This window comes from Rhinolophus sinicus, linkage group LG04, assembly GCF_036562045.2.
Source record: "Rhinolophus sinicus isolate RSC01 linkage group LG04, ASM3656204v1, whole genome shotgun sequence".
Lineage (NCBI taxonomy): Eukaryota > Metazoa > Chordata > Mammalia > Chiroptera > Rhinolophidae > Rhinolophus > Rhinolophus sinicus.
In genome coordinates, this window is record NC_133754.1 from 119,907,722 (window position 1) to 119,919,892 (window position 12,171).

A 12,171-nucleotide genomic window follows, 5' to 3' on the forward strand; every position below is an offset into this window, starting at 1 on the left:
AATTTTATAGTATGTAAACTGTATCTCAATAAAGCCTTTTTTATTTTAAAGAAACCAATATTCTTGTGTTTCACGAATACTGAGGATAACCTGATGAACATGAGAAACATGAGATCAGAGTGAAAAACAAGGATACTTATAAGGAATATTTTATGAGGACCAAAGTGACTCATTTCTGCCCACAAAAGAGGATACATCTTTAGTTACAATGATGTATCCAAAATCCATACTTCACAATTATAGCTCTTCTAGCTTTTCCTTTCAAATGTCCTGGCAATGTTTAGAAACCAATCTACTTAAGTACTGCTACAGTACAAAAGAGGAAATGCATATACCAGGGTAGAAATGAACAGCAGCGGCCATAGTCCAAAAGAGCCCATCATAAGTCAGCATTCCTTTTAAAGTTCATGTTTTTCCTAGCATATACAGGTGAGAAAATATTTTTAAAATGCAAAGGTTAAAAGTTTTAATTCCAAATCTTTAGGAATAAATGATATACAAAGAATATGTGTTATGTATTTACCTGTGACATTATATGCCTTAAAACACATCAAATACACCCTATTTGAGAAGTAAAGTTTAAAGCTAAACACCTCCTATTCTTACCATCTTTTGCTAGAAGCAAAAATTGACAAGGTTGATGTAAGCGCTGAAACAGAATCACTCTCTCCATGCATCCCTCTAGAGCTGACACATGAAAGGTCTCATTTGCTGCCATAGAGGGATTATACCAGCTAAATGAGTCTCAGTGGCCACTTTCAGCTTGTATATCTCAGTTCTTTGAGACATTTTTATTACTCACACAAAATAAAAATATAAAGGGAAATGACACTTTTCATATGTAAACTATTTATTGAACTATTACACTATTTAAAATATCACTCATTATACTATTTCACAAAATATCACGCATTATACTATTTAGAATATCAGAGGCCACAAAAATTACAGCATTCAGCAATTTTAGGCAAGACTTCAGGGTAAGCTATTTTATTCAGTCAGCTTGTATCAAGTTGAACAGCAACAGGATACTTCTATGGAGACTTGCAGTTGGTTTGGACTCAGGTTCTGTTCGTGCTATGTAGAGCATCCACGATGCTTTTATTGTACTCTGCAATCTGCTTGGTCACGTTGTTCATGATTAGCTGGTAATCACTCTCTTGACTCTTGGTTTCAATGACTAATTACATGAGTTAAGGGGGAACACCGTCAATAAAAATACTAATCTAACTGTGGCTCAGAAAGGAACCAAATCATACTAGTATTTTTCTTATTGGAAACTGAAGATGGAACAGAAAAAGCACAATTAGAATATTTTTTAAAAACAGTATTTTAACAGATTAAGCATCAATTGAAACCTAAAAGGCCAAGCAAAACAGATTTCAAAAAAGTTCACTTACAATATAAAGCATTTTTATAGTTAATATGTTACGCATCTCAATCTAATTCTTAGATTGTCTTAGAACAATTGGATGTTCAAAAGAACCTTTTTCTCTAGAGTACCACAAAGAATTTTAGGCAATAGACTTCACTCTATTTCATAATCACCTACTTGTTGCTGCACAAACTAGAGTGCTGGACGTTCGCATATTGTGAATGGGAGCCTTTTGCTTTTAAGCAAATTTGCATGACCACTAGGAATAGAGGCTCTAATGCATGTCATTTGGAGGTAAGCTGTGGTCTATGCTGCTGAGGTGAAGTTCAGCTGTGTCCTAGAGCAGAACCTATGCTATAATGAGTCAGGATCTAATTCTCCAAGCAGAGACGTCCTTGAATGGGTCAAAGAAGAGAACAGAAAACTACTTTGGGGAAATGTTTCTTACAAGCCCACAATCCATGTTCTCAGCAGCTGCTTCCTCCTGTCGTCACACAAAAAGATAAGCAAGAACATGGGACATAGGTACAATCTTGGTAGAAATAACATGAAGTTGAATTGGCTGAAACACAGATGAGCTTGAAGGTCCAATTTCTCATGACACTACTTGGTTGATCTCCCTTTGCTGCCCATATATCCAAGGTACAGCATTAAAAACAGTAATAAACAACTATACAAATATACTTACATATATATTATATACATATGGTTATATATAATTCTCCCAACAACTCTATGAGGATATATAAACTGCATTTGAGATCATAAAATTGAGGCTTAAACAAATTAAGAAAATTGTCCAAAATCCATGACCTGTAAGTAGTCAAGATTTAAAATCAGATCTACAGACTCCATATCCTGTGCACTTAGTCACTTTGCCACACTATGACTTTGCATACTCTGCTTTCTATTAGTTACTTTGACACACACACACACACACACACACACACACACACACACACACACCCTAACTTGGAGAGTGGAAATTCTTATTCTTTTATTCCCCAGGTAGTTTAGCTCAGTGTTTTGTACATATTAGGTATTCGGTAAATGTGCTGAATTGAATTTCTTCAGTCTGTAAAGAAATTCCCAGGAAAAAAAAATCACTTGGTTACATTCATCTGCAACTTTAAAGGATACATTCTTTCATCACAAAATTATTTTGCTCATGGTGTTGCCACTTCCTCTCCAAATTTGTAAGCTAAAATCACAAAAGAAAAATGTTGACCAGTGCCCATATTCAAAACAATTATTACATATCCTTTTAAGAGGATAAGGAACAAAAAACGAAACAAAACAAAAAAAACCTCAATTTTAAATCTTATCAAATCCTCGCATTTTATTGAGATAAAGCTATGGTAGACGAAAAATAAATTTAGGAAACACTAAACAATATACTACTAAATACAATGTTAAGTTTGACAACAGGTTTTACTCTGTTTATTTTAATAGAAAAATATTAAAAATATTTATTATACCAATGAACATGTCAACTGAAAGACAATTTATGGTTTTTCCCTTTCCTAAAAGAACTTAAAAAAGAATGGGACATGATGTGACTCTCTCCTTGAAATCTGGAAGTCTAATGCCACAAATATAATATATATATTCTAACACTGTCGAAGGTTCAGCTATATAGGACAAACTTCCTTATTTCCAGGGCTACATTTCCTGTCTAATTCCACAAGCTGTGATAAGAACAGCGCTGCAGTGTGAAGATTATAAGAGGCCTGGTAAAAAGCTGGCACTGTTACAATAATTTCTGCATCAACAGGAAGCTAATGTGGATATTATATTGATGGTTGCTTCCTCAGAAGACAATTTTACTGTTATAGAATTAAATTGTTTTTCTGATTTAATTAACCTTGTAACTCTAGGTTACGGTCTTTCTTTTTTAAGATGCACATAGTTTTTTCCTAAGCAAAGGACCACCTGAAAAATGACATAAAATGTTTTGTCTTGGCATTTCCAAAAAGTAACGATCATTTGAAAAAATCTGATCATTTGAATCAGCTTTAATAGTGTTTCTTCATACTCTGTTAAAATTATTTTCAGGGCATAAGTTCAGGCTTAATGCAGCATCCATCCTATTGTTTCCTCCAAAGAGACAAATGTAGATAGTAGGACAAATCATAACTAATGAATTACGTGGCCTTTTTGTGTTAACACTACTAAATCAGATCACACTCCCCCAGATAGGACCTTGAAATCAATGTGAACTTAAGGAAGCAGTCAGCACTTTCTGACAATAAATCTCTAATAACCTTTTGCAAAGTCAAGTACCAAACTTTTCCCCCTTCGTTCCATACAGAGGTGGCCTTCTTACAAAGCAGCAGGCCTCTTAAGTGCTACACGAATAATGCTATAAAAGCAACACTGTGTCACATGGTCAAATTCCTTCTATATTATACATCTGTATTCGAGACTTGCCTTTAAACCTCTGAGGATATCATGACGTGTAAATCTGTTTGTTCCCTGCAACTTATTTAAAACATCTGTTATAAGTCTTTACATATTGTGGATATTAACCCCTTATCAGATACATGATTTACAACTATTTCCTCCCATTCCATAAGTTGCTTTTACACTTTGTTGATTATTTCTTTTGCTGCGCAGAAACTTTTTAGTTTGATGTAAGCCCACTTATTTATTTTTGCCTTTGTTGCTTGTGCTTTTGATGTCACACCCAAAAATCATTGCCAAAACTCATGTCAAGGAGCTTTTTCCCTATGTTTTCTTCTAGGAGTTTTATAGTTTGTTCCAATATAAATATGTTTAAATGATTTCAAACTGCTAATAGCCACCATTCAAAAACAGTCCGTTATCTAAAATTATTTACAGATGTCAAACACTAGTTTTCCATAAAGTAGTTGCAAAAGGGGGAGATAGGGATTTGATTTGACCAGCTGTTATTACCAGAAGTCAACAAACAATACAGAGAAGGATTATACACTGTAGCTTATGTTATGAATTCCTGTTATCACTTCATGGGCTTAAGAATATGATTAGCTCTTAATGTGGAAATAAACAAGGTAGCCATTGAAGTTGTGTTTGTCAAGTGTTTTCCTTCTTAAATCATTTATTCAGTGGAAAAGGAAGGCCAATATTTCATAAGAAATATCAATATTTTTCCCTAAGAACCATTTAAGACGATGACCCCATAAACATGTTTTAGGTTTCTTCTCCAGTACCCATCTCTACTCTAAACAGCTGAGGATAATTTTACCATTTATCAGTCTATACCTACGTTTGCATATTATGAAGTAGTGACAGAGTAACTGACTGATACATTTAAATTATATAAATGAGTTATTACTAAGCTTTTAGTAGTTGTGGCAAACTCTGATGAGACTCTCCCCCTTTCAAGAAGAATATAACGTATATCTTTTTTTTTTTTTAATGTTACGTCCATACAATGAAATAGCTGATGTCATAAAAATGCCATCAAAAAAAGAGCTTGAAAATATTTAAGAAAATAAACGCTTAAACACTGCATGCATACAGTGATTTCATTTTTTATAAATACAATGTAATTAACATGGGTGTATAATTACACATGGGTGTATAATTACAAATTTTACAAAATGCTATACCAAAATGTTAACAATGATTGTCTATCATGATCATATTACTATACAAAAGAAGAAAAACTGTTAATGCATTTAGCATTAGTAAATCATAATTGCAAATTGTTAATATAGACTAATTAGATATGAGAATGACCACACATGACCCACCTTCTTCATTTAATGCTCCAACAAATACTTATTGAGCACCTATTATGTGCCACGCACTAGCACAGTGCTGGGGAGATAATGAATGGGACAGATGTGGTCATCTCTGCTCTCTTACAGTTCCCAATCTAGAAGACCTCAGACATTGCTCAGGTAATTATCAGTGGGATGGGTGACATGAAAAGGGGGCTTGTTTGTGCGTCCTACGTACATCATCAGAAATGTAAAGCAAGAAGTTCAAGGATAGGACTGCTCTTTACAGCATTATTTGAATAGTTTTAAAACTAGAAATAACCAAAAAAAAATGTCCAATAACACAGAATTGGTTCAGTAAATTATGCCAAATCCATGTAGTCCAATATTATATTGAATAATATAGATATTTAAAAAAATATCTATAGACAAGGGAAAGTACTTATAATGTGTAGCTAATAATGAAAAACTTTTAAAACAATATGTACAAAATGATATCATTTGTACAAATATGTAAAAATAAATGTGTACTTATATATGGACACATGATCTATACACACAGACTAGAAGGACCCACAGAAAAATGATAAAAATGATCTCTTCTGGGTGGTGGGATATTAGTCATTAGGGTTTATTTTCTTTATTTGTAGATTCTGAGTTTGAAAAGTTTCTGCATCCAAAAGGCTTTACTTTTGAAAATTATAAAAGTAATGATCCTAATGGCTTTGCCCTGAACACTGCCTAGCACAGAGCAGGCCTTCAATATAGGTTTACAGAAGGCGAGAAAGCAGAAATAAATTCATTCTCCATGGAGATTGTACAGAAGCTGGCTATCTACAAGGCCAGAAAATCTGGAAGGTAAATAAAGCAGGTGGGGAAAAAAAAGAAAGGATTATTCTAGGGTGAAAATACAGATTAAGAGAAGAGGACAGATAGCCTAAAAATAAAAATGAATTTCAGAGTCTTTTTTTGTACCTGAGAATGTGTCTCATTTTCTTGCAATTCTGATTTTAGTGTTTCATATTCTATGTTTAGCTTCTCCATTATTTTCTTAAAGGCATTTCTGCGAGTTGATAATACTGTTCTCTCTTGATGCAATTTCTAGATAGATCCAAAGAGAAGTAACAGATGTTAGCAAATATCTAGTAAGCCCATTTAAATTGAATCTGACAAATACTTTCAATGATATTCTGATAAAACTCTACCAAGGCCATAATTACTCTAAAAGCCTGTCTGTAAAACTATCCTTTGAACTATAAGCTAAATTAATATTAACTGTATTGATAATTAACTGTATTAATAACTCTCTTAAGGCTGTCATATCTATTCCTACTCCACCACATTTGTGTTAACGTACACGGCAATGAACAGTCACTGACAAGTCTTAAGTAGGGAAATATAATAAAATCTGCCTTTAACAAAGTTCCTAATTGTTGAAATGCTCTATCCCTTGCTTTTCAATTTTTGCCTTTGGTTTAAAACTTAAATCACTCTAAATTCCTATTATATATCCAAACATCTTTATTTTTCTTAACATATATTAAATAATCAATTGAAAATAAAAAGTTCTATAAACTACATACACCAGGGGTGCCAAAAAAATGTACACAAGTGGACACTTTGGTCAACGTTGCTCAAGCAGTAGTTTGCTGTAATCAGAAGTGTCTGGACGCTGATGGTAACCACTTTGAGCTCCTCCTGTAACTGCAGAAGTCAAACGTGATGTATACTCATCTTTTGTTATCGGTATATATTGAGTATTACAATTTTAATTACAGTTTTCCTTTTTTAAAATGTGTATACATTTTTTTGGCATCCTCTGTATATTAAATTTGATCAAGAAAAAACAATTTGAATTATAATTTTGTAATACTCTATTATCATTTACCTTTTTCTTTTCTTCACCTGATGATTTTAAAGCTGGCAAATCATTAAATGTCTCCAGATCAGTTATCATTTGCTTAATTTTATTTTTTAGAGAATGCTGTTCCTCAATCATCTTACTTTCCAGAAGCTCCATTTTCTGTAGATCCAACTGTAGACGTTGACTATCTGAAACAGGAAATTCAAGTCCATAATTAGTCAAAACTTTATTCCTCTCACCAAAGGAAATGCAATGCAACCATTAAAACTCATGTTTTATAAGCGTACTGGCAAAAGAAACATGTTCACTGCAACCAGTGAGACAATACAAACATAAATTAAGAAAACAAAATACCCATCTCCCAGGTAACCAACATACCAGATGTATATTAGCTACCCTTGTCTCCATGCTCATATGAACATATAAGAAGACAGTTTTTTTTAAATAATGTTAACATACATCATGAGATAAAACCCATTATTTTTAGTAGGTGCACGACACATATACACAGTTATGTGGGGGTAAAGCAAGCTACGAAATATGGTAAAATTTTATAATTACGTATACTGTCAATTCTCATTATTTGTGGTAGTTTATGAAGTCACCATAGCACTAAGTTAGCAAATACTGAACTACCGCTCCTAAGGGAAATACAGGGTTAGGTTCCTATGGGCCTTTGCATCAACCGACTAATATAAAACTGTGTTTTATGTGTTTCCGTTTAAACACACTGTATTTATTTGTTGATTCACTACCACTGAACTTACTGCCAATGTATGCCTGAATAAAGCTTATCTAACACACATTTTCTCCATAAGGCACCTCACAGCCTTCTTGTGCCTAGGAAAACTAGCCAACACTTCTGCACTACACTTGGGGGTCATTTTAGATAGCAAAATCACCACAAAAAGCATAAAAATGTGGGAAAAAGCAGCACTAAATATACCACAAAAAGGACACTTGTTTATGAGAACTAAAACAAGAAGGCAGAGTGTTGCCTTATTCAACCTCTGCTGCGAACACACGTCAGAAAACTCAAAATTTTCACCCGTCTACACATGTGCACAAATGATCATGAAAGTGCTGCAAGTATTGATTTTGGGGTTATAAATTAATTGTAGTGAATAGGTTAAGTTCAGAAATACAGAATCCATGAATAATGGGGGCAGACTGTACATATGTTTGTGTTATGGAGCATCTACTATGTGCCAGGTGCTGAGGATATAATGGAAATCAACAGAGATGTTGCTTTTGCTCAAGGAGCTATATTGTAGAGGTAGAAACAGGTAATTAAATAAGCATTTCCAATAAACTGGATAGCTACAGTAGTCTCCTGTGATCTGAGGGGAATATGTTCCAGGACTCCAGTGGATGCCTAAAACCGAGGATAGTACCAAACCCTATATATACTACGCTTTTTCCCCCATAATACATACCTATGGTAAAGTTTAATTTATAAATTAATTTATAATTTAATTTACAAACAATTAGTAATAAAATAGAGTAATTTTAACAAGAAAATAAGGGTCACTTGAACATAAGCACTGTGATACTAAGACAGCGGACCTGATAACCGAGGTGGCTACTAAGTGACTAATGAATGGGTGGGTAGCATATGCAGTGTGGAGACGCTGGACAAAGGGAGGATGCAGGTCCCAGACAGGATGAAAAGGGAGAGTGCAGAACTACTCAGACCAGCACACAATTTAAAACTTAAGAAGTGTTTATTTCTGGAATTTTGCATTTAGTATTTTTGGACCATGGTTGACCATGGAAAGCAAAAACTGCAGTTTACTGTACTATGACAAGAGTAACACAGAGTGCCATAAAAGCATGTGGTATTGGTCAAAAGAGTTCTCTAAAAACATGCTTTTTAACTGAGGCCTAAAGATTAGGAATCAATCCAACAAAAGAGAAAGTAAAAATATTCCACAGAAAACAATCAAAATATGCAAAATCTAAAGGAAAGAAAGCACAGTACCTCTGAGCAAATAGAAGATTGGTGTGACTAGAACTCAAGAGTTCAAAGTAGGTGGTGGTAGGAGATAAAACTAAAAAAATTAGATTAGAAGGATTTCAGTTCAAAAAGGGCTTTTTAAAGCAAGATAGGGCATTGGGACTTTATCCTAAGGGCTATAGCAAGTCATCAATGAGTTATATCAGTGTGGCAGATTTAAATTTTAGAAAGTTCACTCTGCTTGCAATGTGGATAATTAACGTGAATGTCATACTATACGCAGGACAACCAGTTTAAGTATTGATTCAGTAACCTAGGCAAGACATCTTAGACTGGTGTAATCACTTTGGGGAATTTTTTTTCATTAAACAATATTTATCAAATGCTTTCTATGTGCCAGGTGAATTTCTAGGCATGGGGGATATAGATACAGACGAAGCATATGACTCTCTCTCTGTCTCTCTCTCTGTCTCTCTCTCTCTGTCTCTCTCTCTCTCTCTCTCTCTCTCTCTCTCTCTCTCTCTCTATATATATATATATATATATATATATATATATATGAAATAAACAGTTATGTAGATGGAAATAAATGAGGAAACAATAGATCTGGAGAGACTCAAGAGGTATTAGGGATTTGGGATTAATTAAACAGGCAACTAACTGGGCACAGTGCTTGAACAAGGAGTCAACGTGAAATCCCATTTCCAACTTGAGTAAATTAGTGGATAGTAGTGTAGGCAGAGGGAGATACAAACTTTTGTTTGGAGGAGGGAATGACATGATGGGTTGAAGTCCATTTAAGATCTGTTGAGTTTGAGATACCAAACAGATACAAGTAAAGACTGCTTGAAATTGTCCCACAGGTCATTTAAACTCTTCACATTTATTTCTTCTTCAAATAGGATAATTTCTATTGATTTATCTTCAAGTTCACTAACTTTTTTTTCTGTTGTCTTCAATCTTTAATTGTCATCCAGTAAATTTTTCACTTGACTAATATTTGCAATTCTAGAATTTTCACTTGATTCTTTTTTCTAATTTCTATTTCTCTGTGGGATTCTATATCTGTTCATTTATTACGATTTTATTTTCCTTTAAGTCCTTAATGATGTTTATAAACTTCTAAAGTCCTTTTGTTTTCATTTCAACATCTGGATTATCTCAGGTTCAGTGTATAGTGACTGCTTTTCAACTGACTCACATTTCTCCATGTCTTCACAGGTCTAGTAAGTTTTTATGATATGTTGCAGAAACTCTGGATTCTGCTGTGCTTTCAGGAATGATTTGTATTATTAATGAACAATAAACTTCACTGAAACGAAACTCTCAACTTTTCTCCCTTGGAGTGGGTAGAATCTGAAGTCTGTGTACTCAGGTCTTTCAACTTCTAGCTGCTGCTTTTTCCTAGGTCCCCTAAAGTTTATCCAACGCATACACAGTTCAGTATGCACAAATCAGAATTTGAGTAGAGTTTATACAGGCATACTTTGGAGCCATTGCAGGTTTGGTTTCAAACCACTACAATAAAGCAAATCTCGCAATAAAGCAAGTCACACAAATTTCCTGGTTTCCCAGTATATATAAAAGTTTTGCTTATATAGTACTATAGTCTATTAAGTATGCAGTACCATTGTGTAAAAAAAGCAATGTACATACCTTAATTAAAAAATACTTTATTGCTAAAAAAAAAAGCTAACCACCATTTGCACCTTCAGTGAGTCTTAATCCTTTTGCTGGTGGAGGATCTTGCCTCAATGTTAATAAAAACAGTATCTGAGAAGTGCAATAGAGCAAGCTATGCCTGTACAAAGATTTTGGTATTCAGTCTTCTTCTATGTCTCTCTAATATGTGGACAGGCAATGATTAAGTTAGTTAGTTTCTTTATATAAGATTTAGCAAAATTTACTTGCAAGTAAGTTTTGTTATCCACACATATTCTCTAATGGAAAAATCAAATACAAAACTGCTATTAAACCTTCCTTTTCTACCTATTAAACCAGAAAGATTATTAATTAAAATATGCCTAACCAGTGAAGGTGACACTATAATAATAAAAAAAAAACACTCATGTTCAAGAATTGGGTGACTCTACTTATGAATATAACAATTATCACATATAGTATAAAATACCAAATAGTAAAAATAAATACTTCAAAAGGTAATTGATTTAAGAAAGAAGGTTACCAACCAAATTTGTTTTAAGTTGCTGTAATTAAACTTGAACATTTCTTTCTGTCCCTTTAAGAGTCTGAAGACTCAACCATACTGACGCATGTTATTAAAAATATATATATGTATATGGACTTAAATGTTATTGAGAGGGTTTTGTTTAGTTAGATTCCTATCTCTACTAGGGTTCAAAATAATTAAGATAAGAATTAAAGTACTAAACAAGTTACTGAGGCTTATGGTTTCGATGCTCTAAAGAGGAAATGTATTTAGCTTATATATTTTGACTGTTTGGTGAAAATAGTTATATAAATCTAACTACAAGTTTAATTGGAAGATATATTCAGGACATACATTTACGAGCTATAGAAATTGCTTTTCCTAGAGAAAGGGAGAAAACGGTTGGTAAAGGGTAAAGTTTATCTTTCTTTAACAGCAGGTCCCTATGAAAAGCTAAAAGCTTCTCCAAGGGAAGAGACAGGAAGAGGATGCAGACTAGTTCCTTCTGATATGCTATGAAGTTGCAAAGTTTAACAAGCAGTGTGTACACAGTAGCAAAATCTCAGAAGGAACCACTTTGACCTGGGGAAATGTTTCTCAAATATTCTGCCATCAGCGCATTTGTTTATTCCCTGGAGTTTCCTTTCCAAAAATATAAATAAAAACTATTGCTGACATATTCCTTGCCTTTTTACTCATGCAGCACACCAGTGTTTCTTAATCTTTTTTTTTTTCATTGTCCCCCTAAGGAGCCTTTAGTAGACTATTTTTCCCAATCGCCTCTCTCCTATAAAAATGTTATATTACATATGTAACGTATATCTGTTTATATACAGTGACCCTTTGGAGGGCTACAAACCATAATACCCAAGATTTTTTTTACCCTCCCCACAAGAAGTAATTTGCCCCCTTGTGAATTATATTGCCCCATTGAGAAAACAGTACACTAAGAAAATCAGGTTAAGTTCCAATGATAACCTCATGGGCTGAGGGAGAGGCAATGCACAAAAGGGTAATCTATAATTCATTATCTCTGAAAAGGGAATCAAAACATTATAAACCTCTTACCACATACCATAAATTTCCTGTGGGGGATGG

The 12,171-nt window shown here is 33.8% G+C and overlaps 1 protein-coding gene across 1 annotated transcript in view; it reads right to left on the reverse strand.

The window, feature by feature from the left end:
* Nucleotides 1-286: 286 nt before the first annotated feature.
* Nucleotides 287-12,171, reverse strand: part of IFT74 (intraflagellar transport 74) — an 82,054-nt gene continuing 70,169 nt past the window's right edge. Inside the window, exons 17-20 of the mRNA XM_074330295.1 lie at nucleotides 6,971-7,134; nucleotides 6,058-6,183; nucleotides 2,516-2,576; nucleotides 287-1,180 (exon numbers count right to left, since the gene is read on the reverse strand). Of these exons, the coding sequence (XP_074186396.1) occupies nucleotides 1,062-1,180; nucleotides 2,516-2,576; nucleotides 6,058-6,183; nucleotides 6,971-7,134 (470 nt within the window). The 3' untranslated portion in view covers nucleotides 287-1,061. The remainder of the gene's footprint in view (nucleotides 1,181-2,515; nucleotides 2,577-6,057; nucleotides 6,184-6,970; nucleotides 7,135-12,171) is intronic.